Source organism: Ambystoma mexicanum, chromosome 1p (genome assembly GCF_040938575.1).
Source record: "Ambystoma mexicanum isolate Mex_15411 chromosome 1p, UKY_AmexF1_1, whole genome shotgun sequence".
Lineage (NCBI taxonomy): Eukaryota > Metazoa > Chordata > Amphibia > Caudata > Ambystomatidae > Ambystoma > Ambystoma mexicanum.
The window spans coordinates 187508798-187527133 of NC_090921.1; the positions used below are offsets into that span (position 1 = coordinate 187508798).

Here is an 18336-nt window from a genome sequence, read left to right on the forward strand (position 1 = left end):
TTACAATGGGGACCGACAAAATGTAGTCATGTGGTCTCTCCGTTGAGAATCCCCGATGAAGGGGAAGTGGTTATGCTGTTATCATGCCCACCCCTGACCTAGGAGCAAAACTGTCTGCTGTTCCCTCTTGCTGGAAGTGAGTTATGTTACTTCTGGCTTAGGCCTCCCTGACCATGAGCACTGAGAACCTTTAGCACTGATAGACTGTCGAAGAAGTAAGACTACTAGGAAAAGGGCTGCTTCCTTCTTGCAGGAGCTGGGCAGCAGTGTTACCTCGCGCAATGACGTTATTGGGATCCTTGGGGAGAAAAGGCATTCTCTAACAATGGTGGTGTTTAACTTTTCTTTGGAATAGGATCTACCAAGATCTAGGACAACATCTTCTAAATTCTGAACTGTAATTGTGTTGCGAAAACGAAGTAAAAAGACACAACAACTTTATTTGCGAGCCGCCTACATATGCCACTGACCAAAATCTATAAAACCCAGCAATGAGGCGTCAGACAGAAAGGTAATTCATCTGCCTGGAAACAGCTGTGCCTGAGTGCGACCATGCCCCACCATTCACCCTTCCACCAGAGGTCATTCTTGAGCAAGCCAGAGCCCCTTGGTGGGTCTTAGTCTTTACCTGTAAGTCTTCATTTTCATTATGAAGATTGACTTCTAAAGGTCCTGCTAGCAATTTCTTATACCGCGTACATTTGTTAATAGATTGAGAAATATGATTACCGGTATTCTTAACGTGTAGAATTGCAATTTTGGTTGTCCTGCTTGAAGATATCGCAAACACAGGTTTTTTATTCTATTTCTGTTAGAATTCCATTTTAAGGTCTATATTTATTCAAGTTATTCGAGATATGTGGATGCTTGTGTACATTTAACTGATAAGCTCGGTTTTAATTATGTGTTTTGTAAAAGAAGTAGCAACACACTTAAAATTAAAAAAATATATGGCATGGAGGTGGTGAGAAAGTGGTGGTTTGTGATGGTTGCCAGTCTTTCTTTGCTGGCAGTCCTTGAGGTGGAGCTTGTACTGACTTTCAGAACACTACTTTAAATTGCCCTCACATGCGTGGAGCGCGACACGGAAGTGGCGAGAAAGTGGTGGTTTGTGGTGGTTCTTGAGTGGATGTGCAAAGTGATAATAGATCATTGACACACAAGTAAGTGTATTGCTGTATACACACCCTGCTTTAGTGTTATGCCAGCAAGCACAAATCATCATCTCTGAAGGGGGAACGTACCATTAATAAAAACCAGGCAAAACTGCAAAAAAACTCATAGGAAGAATGGGAGTGGCTGGGCTGATGGAGTCAGTGGGAGAAATGCAAGAAAACAATACTAATGCACAGAGTAAAATGACTATCTATCTCACACCCACAACAAATCGTGCTATGGTGACCGCCCCCCTTCCTCCTTTGGAGGTAGTGGGCCCAGGAGATAGTGCAAACTCATCTGGTCTACTGCCAATCAATAATAACTCGTTACTTAAGCTAGTTCTTGGCTTACAGGGGGAGTCAGCAAACCAAATGGAGATAGTGCTGGGAAATGTTGTTAACCAAGATCCTGCGTTTCTTGCAGACACAGGTTTGTGTCCACCCACTAACTTATCATCCACTCCCAACTTGGAGGGAATAGTAGTAGACGTTTATACCTCTCGTCGAACAAGCCTTAATGACTCTTCTTCCTCCTCAAAATCAACAGCGGAAGAGGGGGGTAGAGATCCAGAACATATTATAATATTGAAAGCCCTCTATGCCATCTGTGTGAAATTGGCTAGAGAACAATCCAAAATAAAGGAAGGCTTAATAATTTGGTGGATGCAGTGTTGGCCCATGCTTCTGAGGCAGAAAAATCAGGAGCCACGGGACACCCCCACTCCCATTAGTCAGTGTAGTGGGAGTCGGCATTGTTAGTTCCGCGCAAAGGCGCAGTAATTAACATGTTGCACTGTTCGATGCGACATTTTCGTATGTTTCCGATTTATTCTACCATACTCAAAGACTCTGTAAAGCACCAGTTATCTTGCCAGTATGTGATAATTAAAGTGAGCAACACAGAGTGTATGTGTGTGCGTGCACGCGAGCGAGGGTGAACTATGCAATGTATGTGATTGAGTGTATGCTGGCGTTGGACGTGCGTAAATGAACCAGTAGTCAAAGTGGAAAAATGGAAGTAGTTCTCAGGTTGCATCCAAAAAGGATGGAGTGGGATGGGCGGCCAAATGGATGGGGGGAGTGGGGGAGGGTCCAGGATCACAGCTTTGGATGTTAAGGTCTACAGTAATAATGTGAAACAGGGGGGCGCTGTTGAGCAGCCAGCAAGATGGCCGCTTAGCTTTAACGCTCTGTGGCCCGAGCGCTGCATATCCGCCTCAATCAGCGGTTTCACGGACACACTGAGGCCGAGACCCCGCGAATCCTGCTGCCCATTGCCCCTGCTTCAACCTGCCCTGTGTTGGGGAGAATCCGGACCTCGGGGAGGCCGCCTGCCGGCTGAGGCCTCTGGGCCGTGCGGCTCCTCGGCGGCCTGTACCCGCCATCCCCCTGTGGCGCATTGCTTTGCGGAGACGACCGGCCGCCCGCCCTCTGGGATTGCTGTCGGAGCGGGCGGCCGCCTCGGGCGTGGAGACTCTTTCTCACTGGCCGCTCGCCCCGGACGTCGCGGCCGGCGCCGCTGGGGGTCGTGGCCGTCCGCCCCCGCGCTTCCCTTGGGGGCGAGGCTACACTTGCGGCCTGTTGGTTCCCTCTTGCCGGCCCGCTCCGCCTCATGTGCTACGGACATCTGCCCTGCACTTCTTCCCTGCGCTGCGGTGACGGTGTCGCCCCCTGACGTGAGACATCATGCTGGAACTCGGTGGGGGCTGCCGGAGCGGCCCCCACACTGATATCAGCCCGGCGCCCTTCCCGCACCACCTCTCGTGCTGCGGCGACGGTGCCGGCCCCTTGACAGAAGGCAGCACTCCTACGGCGGGGACTGCTGGAGCGGCCCCCGCACCGATTCCGCCCAGCACTCCTTCTTCTACACGGCGGCCCCCGGTTGGGAGGCATCACTCAGGAGTGTGGCGGGGGCTGCCGGAGCGGCCCCCCGCACGGACATCAGCTGCTACGGACATCTGCCCTGCACTTCTTCCCTGCGCTGCGGTGACGGCGCCGCCCCCTGACGGGAGACATCACGCTGGAACTTGGCGGGGGCTGCCGGAGCGGCCCCCGCACTGATATCAGCCCGGCACCTTCCCTCGCGGCTCTGCTGCTGACTCCGCGGGTCCCATGAGACGGCCGTGACGGGCGGCCGTGCTGGGGCCTCCTGGCTCCGGGATCCTGCTGGTGCCTTGAGCCCCGCTCTGGCCTGGATCCGCTGCTGTTGATTGGAGACCTGCTATTACTCTAACTGCTACACATACTTCGCTCCACGGAGTCCCGAGGTGAGGAGGTTGGGGGAGCTGGGCGCCACACAATCAGCCTATCTTGTCTGCCGTGTCCTCGGGCTGTCCCTGCTCCACTCTACACAGGATAGCGACCCCCTCGCACACCGGGCTTCCCCCCGGACCACTCACCCGGTGCTGGTGCCACCGTAGGCGTCTACTATTCTCCTCTCCCTAGCCAGCGCACCTTCTTGCTACGCCCCGGGAGCATCACGCACCCCTGACAGCACTGCCCTCCAACACTGGCCATCTCTGCCTAGACCCTCTTGGCACAGAGGTGGGTGCCACAAGATACTGTCCCCCCCGAACTGCACTGCCCCTGGGACTCCTTGCTTGCCCCTCGGAGCTGGCTTACCGCCCTATAACACGCCTGTTGGTGGGGTTCCTACCTCCTTCCCACTGGGCGGATGCCGCCCCACCGCTGATTTGGACCTAGTTCCTCCATACACCCCCTGGTTCCTACTTCTGTCTTTCAACGAAACACCCTCTACTGTTCTTAAAGCCCCCCCCAAAATGTCCGGCAAAGCACGTGGGGCCAACAAGGCTGGAGCAATGGACAAGTTTGCCAAATCGCTTGCCAAGCAAGACCAGGCTGGGGCTGCCCTTATTCAAGACGACCCGGATATATCCCCATGCTCTCCTCAGTCGGACCTTACGTCAATCATGGAATCCATGGCCAAAAACTTTGCGTCATTTCATGAAAAATTAGATGACATAAATGCAAATGTTGCCTCACTACGCACCAAATTGGATCAGCATGGCACTAGGCTGGTGGAGGCCAAGACCAGAATTGGGGCCACTGAGGACGAGGTACACACGCTCCAGAATACGGTCTCTGAATTGGTGCGAGACATGAAGCAGGTCAAGGCGAAGTGCGATGATTTGGAGTCCAGATCTCGTAGGAATAATATCCGCATAGTGGGGGTTCCTGAGACAGCCCTCAAAGGCAAAATGGAGCTGGCAGTCGAGACCCTTCTTAGAGACCTCCTAGGTGATCCTCAACTCTCTCCTTTTTTCACTATTGAGCGCGCCCATCGGTCACTGGCCCCACGCCGGGCGATTTTCCCAGACCAATTATAGCTAAGGTTCTCAGCTTCAGAGATAGGGACCACATCCTACGGCTTGCCCGGGAGAAGGGGGAACTTAGACTTGAGTCCCAAACTATCCGCATCTTTCCTGACTTCTCTGTCAACGTCCAAATGGAGCGCAGACAATTCAATGGCGTAAAAAAAATGCTACGGGAGAGGAAGGTGGAATATGCCATGTTGTTCCCCGCAAGGCTGAAACTCACCCATCGTAACAAACTGTACTTTTTCACTGTCCCTGAGGAAGCGGTGAAGTTCATCGAGTCACATATTCCTGTCCCGGGCCCTGAAGGAGACCCCGTAGATGAGGGTTGAGCCGACTTGCATTGCACGCGCTACTTGAATTATTGTGTTACTAATACCACACCTGTCATTTGCATCTTCCCTATAATCCCATGTATTCTTCCCCTTATGCTCTCTCTTATTGTTGTAACTCATTGAAATTTCATGAATCATAACATGGGTCACGGCTGTATGGTTGACGGTATATTGCACTTGTATTGGGATCCTCTATTCCTATAGCCCATGCTCACTGTGCCCTACTGTGTTGTCTCCTCTAAAGTTTAACTACGCCGCCGCTGTATGGTATTTGGTGTATTTCACTGTTATACAATCTTAATCGGGCTCACGGCAGCAGCTTCCCCGCTGCAGTTGCAACGCCGAGTTTGGCTTGTTTAGTTCATTTGTTGCTCCCATGTTTGGTTTGGGGGCTGGCCCAGCCCCGTTGGGCTCGGCACAACGGACGTGAGACTTTGGGTGGGTTTTTGAGCACTGCTATGTTGGGGGTGGCAGTGAGGGAGGGGGGTGGGGTTGTTGGGGGATGGTTTAACAATAAAAATGGTGAGACAGTGGTAGCTCTTGGTATGACACATCTGGCAGCGGTACAAGTTGCTGGCACCAGTTTGACAAAATATGACGCACATTACTGGGATCCCCCCTGAATTTCTACTGAATGGCTATTAGGCTGATGTCTTGGAATGTCAGAGGGCTCAGCAACTTTACGAAGGCACGCAGGATCACGGCCTACGCCCAGAGGCACGGGGTCAAAATACTTCTCTTACAGGAAACTCACGCCCTCGCACAACTATCGACTTCTCTTGCCCCGTCATGGGGCCCCAGCAGATATTATACTGTGTTCTCATCACAATCCAGAGGGGTCCTCACTTTGATTCACAAATCCTTGCAGTTCTCCCTTCGCACCAGCCATATAGATGCCCAGGGTAGATATGTGATCCTTCACTGTTTCCTCGCTAATACAGAATACCTCCTGGTCAACACATATGCCCCATGCATAGATGTACCCGAGTTTTTCGACCACATCCTTGACATTCTACTTGGCTATGTTGGGGTCCCCATCATCTGGGGGGGGGACATGAATCTCATCCTTGACTCCGACTTGGACAGATCCGGTGTTGCACCTAGAACACTCTCTAGAGCCGCTCGCCGCCTCCATGCACACATGCTCACTACAGGTCTGGTGGATGCCTGGAGAGCACTCCACCCCAAGACGAAACAGTTTACATTTTACTCCTCCGTCCATGACAGTCATTCCAGGATCGATCTCTTCCTTCTCTCCGCGGGGCTCATGGGCAAAATACATACCACACAGATCCTGCCTCGCACACTCTCCGATCATTCCCCGATCACGTTAGACATCACCCTGAGCCCGACCCTCCCTCCACACTCGCACTGGCGGTTTAAGTCAGACGCACTACACGATATAGTCTTCAAGGTTGACATCCTTGCAGATATCACCTCGTTTTTCGATAACAACAAACGCCACGATACAACGGATGGGGTGAGGTGGGAGGCCTTTAAGGTTTTCATCAGGGGCATGTGATCCCAGCCTCCCCACCAGGGAGGCTGGGATCCTGAAGGACATTAGAAACTCTCTGCGCCGCTCTGAGTCCAGACTCCGGGAGCTAGAGTGTGAATATGCGGCCACCCCCTCTCCGCCCAAGCTAGCTCAGATTAGAAAGGAACTAGACACATTCGAGTCCTTCGCCCACAGCGAAATAAGATATCTCGCCCGTCCCATTGCAGCCCGTAAGTATGGTGAAGGAGAGAGGCTGGGCCGTACTCTTGCCCGCCTCGCTCGGGTTGAGGGAGGCAGGGCTCGAGTTGATAGCATCATCGATAGTGATGGAGTGAGACATTGGTCCGACCAGCCCATTCTTGAGACCTTTGCAGACTTCTATACAACCCTTTATGCCCAGCAACCAGAGCACAGCCCGCGAGATCTTGATGACCTCCTGGACCGCATCCCAATGTCCCTTATATCTCTAGCCACCAAAGAACAACTTGATGTTCCCTTCACCCTTGAGGAGATTACCACTGTCATCTCGGCCCTGCCTAAGGGTAAAGCCCCTGGTCCAGATGGCCTGACCGCCGAGTTCTATCAGGAACATGTTGCCCTTCTTGCCCCGCACCTGCACGAGGTCTGGGAGGAGTCGCTGCGTCTTACTACCCTCCCCTGTTCCTTGCGCAAGGCCGTTATTACGGTGCTTCCCAAACCGGGTAAACCTCTAGATGAGTGTGGCTCTTATAGACCCCTCTCCCTCATAAATACTGATACCAAAATCTTCACCAAAATCATAGCAAATAGGTTCCTCCCCATCATGAAATATTTGATCCACCCAGACCAGAGCGGTTTTGTCCCTGCCCGTTCCACTGCCTTAAACATTCGGCGATTTTTTTAATGTAATCTCTAGAATCGACCCCCGAGCCAATGCGGTGGACGTGATGCTGGACGCTCAAAAAGCGTTCGACATGGTCTCATGGCAATACTTATGGGCGGTACTGGAGAAGATGGGGATTGGCCCATATATGATGTCCTGCATTAAATTGTTATACACTAACCCTGTAGCCAGAGTCCTAGTCAACTCTAACCTGTCGGCCCCCTTCTCCCTACATAGGGGGACGCGACAGGGCTGCCCATTCTCTCCCTTGTTGTTCGCGATGGCCATCGAGCCCATAGCTGACAGTGTACGTAACAACCACATACGCAGGGGGATTCGGTTGCGGGATTCTCCCGAAATCATTTCACTTTACGCCGATGACGTGCTGTTATATATTAGAGACCCTTCAATTCACCTCGACCCGATCATACATGAAATTATCAAGATTGGCACATTCTCAGGCGTCACTATTAATTACTCTAAATCAGAAATATTTCCCCTCACCCTTGCAACCCCCCAACCTGCATGCGAGTTCCCTCTCAAATGGGCACCTGAAGGCATCAAATACCTATGGGTCCAAGTGGCCCTCTCTAGACCCTCTTTATTGTCTGAGAACTATGGGGCTGCCGCACATTATGCTCACACCAAGATGGAAAGATGGCGAAACCTCCCCCTATCACTCTCGGGAAGAATGTCTCTAATAAAAATGATAATAGTCCCAAAACTCCTGTATATATTCGCTAACGTTCCACTTTGGCCCGGAAAACAATACTTTGCGGACTTGCATGCGGGGTGCGCCCGCTTCCTCTGGCACTCAGGAGCCGTGCGCAGAAAGTGGCAGCATATGACCCTGCCTTACGAGAAAGGCAGCTTCAGTGCACCTGATCTCACCCAGTATTGGATAGCCGCCCAGGCTCAATACGCTACGTACTGGTACCAGCACCAGGAACCCCCCCCCCCCGCATGTTAAACTCGAAATCCTGGCCGCCGAGGAGGTGAACGTCATGTCATTGATCCTCTTCCACTCGTATCGATCGTAGGCCCCTGCGGACCCGGTGGCCTCCACTATAAGGGCTTGGCGGCAGATTCTGGTGCCTGACTCCGGCTCACCCCCGTATTACAAATGGCTTCCTCTCTGGTCTTTCCCTGGCCTCACCCCCACACACGATAAGCTTCTCATGCGTCACTGGTCAGACCTGGGATACAGATCATTCTCCGACCTGTTCCCTGATGGGAAATTCATCACCCCAGACACATGGAAGCCTGGGCACTCCAGGTCCTCACTGGAGCTGCTGCAATACTTCCGTATCAGGGCGGCAATCCAAGACATGTGGCCTTCATACCCGGACGAACCCCCCCCGAGTCCTCTGAGGTCAGCTATATAGCCAATTCCGCTGGTGGTAGGGGCATCATATCCTCCTTGTATAAAATGTTGATGGCGCGCGTGGCCGAACCCCCCTGCTCGGTTCGGGATGCCTGGAGCCGGGATCTGGGATTAGACATTACTGATGCTATGTGGTCCAAAATGTGTATTCATACTCGCAAGGTTTCCCTCAACTCCCGAGCTAGATGTATTCAATACAAACACCTCAATCGCCTATACTACACTCCCTTCGCGATTGGGAAATTTGCCCTGGATCAATTCCACCCCTGTCCAAGATGTAGATCCACTGAAGCGGACCACGCACACATGTTCTGGTTTTGTGGGGCACTGGCCCCGTTCTGGAATGCGGTGCTTGGAACCCTCTCCGAGGTAGTGGGGTTCTGTGTAGGCCCGGAACCTCTGTCTCTTCTGTTTGGGCTGTGGGAGGGGCCGGAAGCAAAACGGGAAGCCAGGTTTCTGAATGTGGCGGCTATTGTGGCCAAGAAATGCATTCTGCAATGTTGGAAGCGCAGATCCCCCCTTCCCTAGAGATGTGGCTGAAGGCCCTCACCTGGACACAATCCTGTGAAGAGGACTATGTTAACTTGCTGCCTAGCAATGCTCGCCCTAAAAACATATGGACTGAGTTCTGTAGCTACTTGAACCGCAAGGTGGACCTTGTGCTATTGTCATCCCCTCCCTCTCCTGATCAGGGGGCGGACCGCTCTACTTGATACATGCCGATATTGTAATTGACTGTTGTTAGATTGCATGTGACCTTCTGTAGAACCTGCGTTTTGACATTCACGCTTCAATATGTATTGTGTATCATGGGTGTACATTGTGCTATGCCGGTTGCTACTTCTCGCCAATAAAGAAAAGTTTAAAAAAAAAAAATAATGTGAAACAGGGTGTGTACCTTTACTATTTTGTATTTACCACAGAGTATTCAAGGTAAACAGGCCAAGCAAAGTGTTTGGACTGTTTTCTTGAGTTATTTAGGAGGACAGAACATGTGTTGCCTAGTTTTAGCAATCACGGAATGAATCTACCACTGGGTATATATTACCACAATCTCAAAACACAACTTTTTTACAATTAGTAAAGAAATAAGAGATACAAGCAATAATAATGTCTTATAGTTTACTTACAAAAAACACAAATTGCATAATAAAGCCACATGACAACATGTAAATCCTTAAAGCAGCAAGTTAAGCCAAAATAATATTGTGGCTTTAATTTTCACATCCTGAATGGTAAAGTAAAAGTCCCAGAATGCAAGATAATACCAACCTGAAGAATCTAGTTAACCCCACTGTACTCTCAGTGATTTAAGACATGTAATAAAAGAAGTTGTGTAATAAACAAAGACACGTATGCAAATTCATTGTCACAAACTTCCAGCATGTTTTTCTTCATGACGTTGAAAACATTTGATTAGTGACTTAAATCAACTTAATTTTTTTGCATGTCAAGACAAAACTTTAAATAGGCGCTCTGTGTTGCTCACTTTAATGATCACATACTGGCAAGATAACTGGTGCTTTACAGAGTCTTTGAGTTATGAAAAGCCCCTACCACTAAATACCTTAACGGCCCACAGATGCTCATATCATCTGTCAGAATAGTCATCATGACAGTAAAGTATGTACAAAACCTGCGACATATATACAGCTTTGTACTGTTTCACTGTTTGAGTTTGGGCTGTCCTAGTGAGTAAAAGACGGCTTTCAGATTTAGTTTGGAAGGTGATATCGCTGCACGTATATTGAGACTCCAAATGCAGAGCGTTCCCGATACTCGCATCAGTCAGGGGCAGAGAGCTTCCTCGACTTAGGGGGGTTTGAGCCTCGGGTTCACACTGAATGGCGTCAAGACCATTTTTACCAAAGCGCAGCTCCATCTTGTTTTTGCCTAATACATTCCCTAGGTGTGTGAGTGAATTTTTTTTTGGGACGGCCGTTGAAGAGCTGATTTTTGCAGGTATGGGCCGAGGGGCGGGATTCGGTGGCGGGTGGGGATTGGTTTGTGGTTTGCGGGGGGGGGCTTGTGCATTTTTGTCTCATCCTTCCATGATAAAGCAAGCTTCAACCAAGATATGTTAATACCTGGCTACATTGGCATTTGTGTGCAGGCAGTCCAGCCAATCCTTACTATGGCATCACATTTTGTATTGGGCATCTATGATAAAGCAAGCATGATAAGTGTTATTACTTCGTTAGACTGGAATTTGAGTGCAGGCAGTCTAGCCATTTCTTACGGTGGCATGACCTTTTTATTGGAGAGCCATCCACGATTAAGCAATCATGATATGTACTTACGTGATAAGTGTTATTACGGGAGTAGACTGGCATTTATATGCAGCCAGTTTGGAAATTTTTCTTAGTGTGGCATGGCATTTTGAATGGAGAGGCAAACGGGAGTATGGGGGTGATTAGGACCCTGATGGTAGCCGTGCCGGTAAATACCGGTACGGCTGCCACCGGAGTCATGAATTTACCAGCACCCGGCAATGGGGACTTACCGGGGCATTCCAGCCCCGGCAGACCCAGTAAATCCCTATTGCCAGGTGCTGGTAATTATTACTCCCCATTCCAATTTGAGTCCCATTGGACTCAATGGGAATGGGGAGGCCGGATGCACCGGCACTATTCATGAATGGTGCCGGTGCATCTGTCCAGGTCTACTCGCGAGAACCAGTAGGCACCCGCAAGCAGAACTCGTAGTTTACCGGTCCAGTAACAACGGTACCGGTAGCTTACCGGCACCGTTGTTACCGGACCGGCAAACTTGTAAGGAGGCCCAATGTCTTTTGTTTGTGGGTATACTGGCATATATTGGCTGAGCCAGCCTGGACATATTTTCTTTTTGTATCATTGCTAGCATTATGTGCAAAAGCAAAAATGAGTATGTTCTTTTCTTGTATGGGAATACTGGCATATACATAGGTGCTGCCAAAGTGGACATGCATGGGCAGAGCCAGCATGAACATATTTTAATACTGGAATATATTGTGGGCAAAGGCATTATAGAAATGCTGCTGTTCAATGTTGGTGAATTGCACCTGTTGGATTTTTGTGTTAAAACCAATTGCACATTGTCTGGCTTTTTAGCCAGTTTTACAAAGAAAGTGTGCTATATAATGCACCCTTTTTATCTAGTATTGAAATATATTTCTCAGTGACAGACGGACCATACCTCATCCCGACCCACTTTTGTTTGGTTCGGACACCCTTGCTACGCTCGCATGCTCTGCCATATTTGTGGAAGATTTACACCCCACCAGTTAACTTAATCACCAGCCGCCAATGGGTGAATGGCTGGTAGGTGAATGGGTATAAATGTGTGCCCAGGCAATGGGCATTGTATCATGGATGTTTTCTGACATATTCTACTGGTATTATTGGACAAAGCCAACTTGATTCATGTTATTACATGGAGGAGGGTTCAGATGTATTGCACAATAGGGCAGCCAGACTGGATATTTTCTTTCTTTGGCATGGGATTTATTACTCACATAAGGGGCAAGATAAACATAATGTGTGTTCTTAAATGGGGATGTTGGGGGCACTTGTGCAGTCAACAGGTATATGTTTTCTTACTATGGCATTGCATGTTTTACTGGTGTTAAACGTAAAGTCAACATGAGTCTTCTTACATAGTGGGCGGAGGCACATGTGCAGCCAACAAGGAAATTATTCCTTACTGTACCATTGCATGTTTACTGAATTGAGGGCAAAGTCAACATGAGTATTCTCACATGGTGGTGTGGGGGTTGGGCAAGTAATATGTGCAGCTGCGGTAACATGTTTTCTTCTTGTGGACAGGAGAGTTTTACTGGCATTAGGGGCAAAGCCAAAAATAGAATGTTCATACATGGGGATACTGGCAGTGCCAGCATAAACATATTTTCTTATAGTATCATAACTGTGCATAATATTACTGGCCCCACACAGGTCAGTAATATTGGTGCAGCCCCCTGGTTTCTACGCTGGGTGAAAGATTTAAGGTTTGATTAAAACACATACTTCCATCTTTCGCCCAGCGCAGTGCGCAGCATTTCCTTCAAGCAGCATGATCCTCATGCACATTGCACATGCATGGTTATCCAGGCATACCCTGAGTGTGGTGCGGCCCGTGCTTTGTTGCAGAGCTTGAAGGGAGGGGCCCTCAGCATGGCTTGCAGGGGCGCCCCCACATTTTGTGTTACGCCACTGTGTACGGGTTGCCACCCAGATACTCCTTCTGTGGAGCAGGGTGGGCCTGTAGCAGAAGAGACAGCCTTGGGAGTGTGAAATAACAAGAGGCCATTTATGTTAGCGCTGTGCATCACTGCTGCTTGCTACGACTTCTCAGAGTCTGGAAGCAGCCTCTTAGCACTATATAGAACAGGCATGCGAGCAGGGTGAAAAAAATCCAGCTTCAGTACGTGCATGTGCTGATGAAGGACCTGGAAACACAGGGGTCAATGCGAGCATGCAGTGGATGACGTATCTGTCGCCCACAGGTGTGTAAACAGATCAGAATGGAGGGAAAGAGCGCTAACGGGGGGCTGTGGTTGAGTCCGTTCCGTTGTCCAATTAAGAATGTGGCCCTAAGTTTGCACTATTAAGTCCAACTGGGAACCGACCTTGAATTTCAAACTGGCGAATGGTATTAGCGGGTATGTTGCTCTGTTCCAGGCATCATTTTAAACCCAACTTTAATCCTGTACCTCTCCCCAATTTGAGCCGGATTGTCGACCTGTACGTCACTTAAAGACAGACTCGTGTGAGGCTCCCCTGCTCATTTTGAGCTTGACTTGTCCACAGATTCTCTCGCGCGAGTTTTGTACAGATTTGATGCATGTTATCCCACACACTTCAATAGTTTTTGGCCCAGCTAATTGCCCTATTTGCTTCCAAAAAACCTGGAAAAATATTTTCAAAAGTGGAGAACTGTTTTTTTCCAACAGGTTAGAGCAATGTACACCTTCTCATACTGTCCCCTGCCCACCAACACAAGCCAAGTAAACACTAAGTCAGATGGCCTCCCCTTGTTAGTTTTGGTTATGCCACCACCAATAAGCTTAAACTAGTGCACTGGGGGAAGGATGGGAGGGGGATAGAATGTGAGGAGGGACACACGTCTTGTGGGTATGGTTTTGCTTTTTACCTACCCATACCGGCCATGGCCATGCAAATTCCTATGGCAATGTCCATCTGCTATTGGCCCCTCCCGGCTGAAAACACCCATCCTGGGCTCACTTTGGGCTAGCTCTGTGTTGTAAAAGGCCTGTCAATGTTATTTCTAAGCAGTCTTCTGGCAGTTAATGGCTTAATGGCATCTTTAAATCAGCTCCTGGTGTATACAGGTGTAATACAAATGGCTTAACCATATGAGCCATCAACCACTTGATTTATAAGCAATGTGGGCATCATTGCATCTGTTTCTTGCACTGACGTCCTTTAAACATGAACTGTTGGCAAAGCCAACAGTTTTGGCTTGTGTGTAGGTATCAGATAAGCATTTGCCAGGCACTAACCTCATATACCAATGTACTTGCATCATTTGGCAACTGTTGCCATTTTATGCCAGTGCCTGGCAAATGCATATCCCATGCATTAACAAATGCCATGACTTGTCCAACGTTTGTGTTAACTGGAGGGGGGTCAGGGGTTCTTATTCTATCTTGTGGCCTGCACTCTAGCAGCAGTCCTGGAACATCCTTTCTGCGCCAGTGTTCGTGAATCTGATTTCCCCCTTGTGCGCCGCCCTAGAGGCCTGGCATAGTCTGCAAGCAAGGCCACTAAGAACACCTATAGTAGCCGGTGGGGGCAATGGCAGCGTCAGCTTGGCCGGGATGTTGCAAGTATTCATTGGCTGCGCTCCCTGCAGCTGCATCACAGAGAGACTTTCCTCTATGGGATGTTAGTGGAGGTGGCGGAGGGTGGGCAAAAGCCCTACCCTCCTCACAGTGCTAATAATCTTGTCAACAACACAAAACAAAGAGCGCTGTCAGGCGGAAGCCGGAGGGCAGGTTAAACGGAGCCCGGAGTCTCCCGTCCGCCATGTTCTCGTGCCTCTTTCATGCCTCGCGCTCTTGCTTGCTTTCATGCGCGCTTTAGCGGTCCCCAGAGCTCCGCGCGGCAGAACATGCTGAGCTGCCCAAATTGGATTTTTCTCCCTCTTCTCCCAGCCTCGCGTAGCTTTTTATGAAAGGCATCCTTCAAGATGACTTCTCCAGCGGCGGTTTTGGGAGATCACGTGGTTGTGGATTTCTGCAAACAACCCCCGCCCCCGTCACCTACCACTGCTATTTCCCTCTGTACAGTTTCCAGCTAGACCGTCTCAGCAAATGGAGGGGCCTATTACTTGAAATTCGTGCTTACGGAGTGGGCAATACTGGGAGAAGGCGGGGGACTTGCAACTGGCAGGGTCTGCTGTCATACAGAAAGCCCGTCATGAATTACATCACACGTGCCACCATGACACCAATAACCACGTCATCAAAAGTATTGTGTATCGCCACTGCAGAAAGCATGGGAGGCAATGAAAGAGCCAGTTGCTGCACTGTTCAGACTCGGCTCCCTTGAGATGCCATGAGCAAATAACCACAGAAGACCACGTTTGATGGCCACATAGAAAAATATTGCCCTCATATGTTGTTGGTGATGGCACAAGTGATGGCACGTGTGATGCGACAAACAAATGACATCAAGGCAATATCAAGATCACTGTCACTTGTAGGGTCACAATTGACTTGATAGGTTGTTTTGGCCATGGATGGGGCTGGGATGGATGTTAGGTTTTGTTGGAACCCTAACTTCGTCATTCTGTTACTTTTTGGTTCAGTATGGGGAACCCTAACCTGATGTTGCTGCATTCCCACAGATCATTTAACAGAATACATTTACTCGGTCAGAGGCGGAGAGTCAAAATCCTTTCTGTACTATAGATCACTCTATGCTGTCCTGGGCAAATAACTCGAGCTTCCTGTGCCTTGGCTTAGATCTTCGGGGGGTGCTTAAGTGCTTCATTGCATTGTCAACAAGGAACACCACAGCGGTGCTCGGCAATGCAGTCCTTTCCCCATCTCTGCTTCTGCCACTCACTTTGAGACCTTCATGGAAGCACAGGCCGTCTCTTCATATGAGGGACTGTACCCGTCATAGCAATGAGAACTCTGAACACAAGGGGAGGCTCGATAGGAACTGGTAAGAAACAGAGTCAGGGGAAGAGAGATAGGCCAAGGCAAGGTGGACACAAAACATAAGCCAGAGACAGGAGCTTGTGGGCGGGCACACAAAAACGGGAAGACAACAAGACTCAGGAAAGGGATATTATTTTTTTCGGTCGGGGCGATGGGTAGGAACACAGGCAAACTAAAGAGAGGGAGATAGCAAGCAGTTTGTCGGGGTCGAGTGGTGGAACTCCGTACCTGCAGCATTTTCCTTACTGGGGTCCAAGATGGGGTCGAAGATGGAATCGCCCCGATCCTTTTCCGATGGCGTCTCTGGGGCCGACTTCTGGGGATTGGACCCCCCTTTAGTATCTGGGAAGCAAAGAAAGGGGGGTTGCCATAGTGAATGCCACTGTCTTCAGCAGGTTGCTCTTTAGGAGGAGGGAGCGTTAGTTGGGGAGTACAAGGTTGATTAGGGGGAGGCTACGTTAGTCTACAGGATGTCCACAGGCATAGGTCAGGGAATTATCTCACCATTCAACAGGACCACAACAACAGAAGCCAGTGCAGCATATAAGGGAATCTAAGATCACGACTAGGAATTTGCATCACGAAACACTGGAATTCACCAGGAATAGTTTAAGACCATCTGGAAGCAGACCATGCACTGAATACAATTTGCAACTCATTTTCTTTAAAGAACGTAAAGCGCCATATTCCATGCCTTTGGTTAATTTATGTGTCAGAAAATGGAACCTTAGCTGGTTAAATAGATTGATGAAATGAATATGTGAGTTGTTGGATGAGTTCATGCCAAGGACGATGGAGAAGCAGAAAAGGCCTGCAAATGATTACATCAGGGTGGAAGTTGGTTGGGTGCTTGGAAAGATGGTCAGTTGAATATTAATATGATTTGTTGCCTAGGCACATAGTTGGAAAGAAAGATGATTGTATGCTTACTAATTGGCTGGAAAAATGGACAGTTAAATAATATTTAATTATGCATTATAGCGTTGCAAAGTATAATTGTTTGCGGTTCGCGCCTTATCAAACTCCAACAAATAAATCAAGTCAACCATGCTCATTTTATACTCCAGGATTCAAACTGCTGGTATTCAGGTTATACATACATCTTTAAATATTAGCTTACAGTCAAATATGCTTAGTTGTCTTAAGAGGGAGATAGCTTAGAAGTATGGCTGGCTGAAAGATAGTTTGAGGCATAGATGCACCTGTTGATGGGAGATTATTTACAAAGACATGCTGGAAAATGAAGTGAATAGCTGTAAAGATGGTTGGTTGGATAGATGGCCAATTGTAAAGATGGTAGGCTAGTTGGATAGATGGCTAATTGGAAAGATGGGTGGTTGGTTAGAATGATGGCTAATTGTAAAGATGGTAAGCTGGTTGGATAAATGGCTAAATGGAAAGATGGGTGGTTGGTTGGATAGATGGCTAATTGGAAAGAGTGTAGGCTGGTTGCATAGATGGCTAATTAGAAATATTGATGGTTGGTTGGTTAGATATATGGCTAATTGGAAAAATGGTTTGTCGGTTAGATAGATGGGTAATTAGAAAGATGGTAGGCTGGTTGGATAGATGGCTAATTGGAAAGATGGTAGGCTGGTTGGAAAGATGACTAATTAGATATGACTATTTGGTAAGAATGATTGTTTGGTGGATAAAGACAGTTGGATGGGTTGATGGATAGATGGATCTCTGCGTATATATAGATTGATAAAAATAGAATGATGAATAAGGTACACAGACAGATAAACTAAGTGCCTGAGAAAATAGATTTTGAATACATAATACAGGCGGCTTGTTTGACTGGAGGATACCATTGGAATCTTGTAAGTGCCCATTCTCTTTTCTACTTCATTGCTTCCCAGTTCCTTTGGTTTCTTGGACTCTGATGAAATGCTGCCCAACTCGATTACATATTGTTTTGCATTGCATTTAAAAAGCTCAGTCCAAGGGCACTATATTTAACTTAAAGAATGAAAAGCCATTTCTTGACAAAGCCTGCGTGGAACAGCACATCTGTAAGTGATGTCAGCATAGCACATCGGATTACGGGTAAATGTCCACAGTAAATGGGCATCCCTAGGCAATGTTAAGATGAAACAGCATGTCCCTAGGCAATGTCCATATTGAACAGTCCAGTTAAGAAAACAGCAATATTCAGTTGACACCTCTGTTACATTAGCATTGAATAGCACATCCCTAGATTAAAACTATTGTTAAAAGCAATCTCCAAATTGAAGTGCCATCTCTACGTGACATCACTATTTATTTGTGCAGCCCTAGCTAAGGTCAGCAATGCCCAACATAGTCTTCGACATCATAACCATTTTCTAGGACATCCATAGGGACAGCAGCATTGAACAATGTTCCTTTGGCATCATCCCCGTCACCTAGTACATGCCTAGGTGATGCCATATTTAAATAATGCAGTACTCACTGGCATTACAATTGCCTAGTGCATCTTTTGGGTAACTCAACAATGTCTACACTCCAGGCTACATAGCCATTACCCAGGCTGGGATCTGCAATATTTGGCTTGCAAGCTGTGTTGGCCCACAACACTTGTTAGCCCTAACTGGCATTGTCAATGGTGGGGG

At 48.5% G+C, this 18336-nt stretch overlaps 1 protein-coding gene across 2 annotated transcripts in view; it reads right to left on the reverse strand.

Moving 5' to 3' along the window:
- EFNB3 (ephrin B3) overlaps nt 1-18336 on the reverse strand; it is a 409020-nt gene that overhangs the window by 15442 nt on the left and 375242 nt on the right. The window contains exon 4 of one of the 2 annotated variants that reach the window (XM_069646279.1): nt 15971-16084. The exons of the other annotated variant lie outside the window; for it this stretch is intronic. Within the exon in view, the coding sequence (XP_069502380.1) occupies nt 15971-16084 (114 nt within the window). The remainder of the gene's footprint in view (nt 1-15970; nt 16085-18336) is intronic. 2 annotated transcript variants of the gene reach the window in all.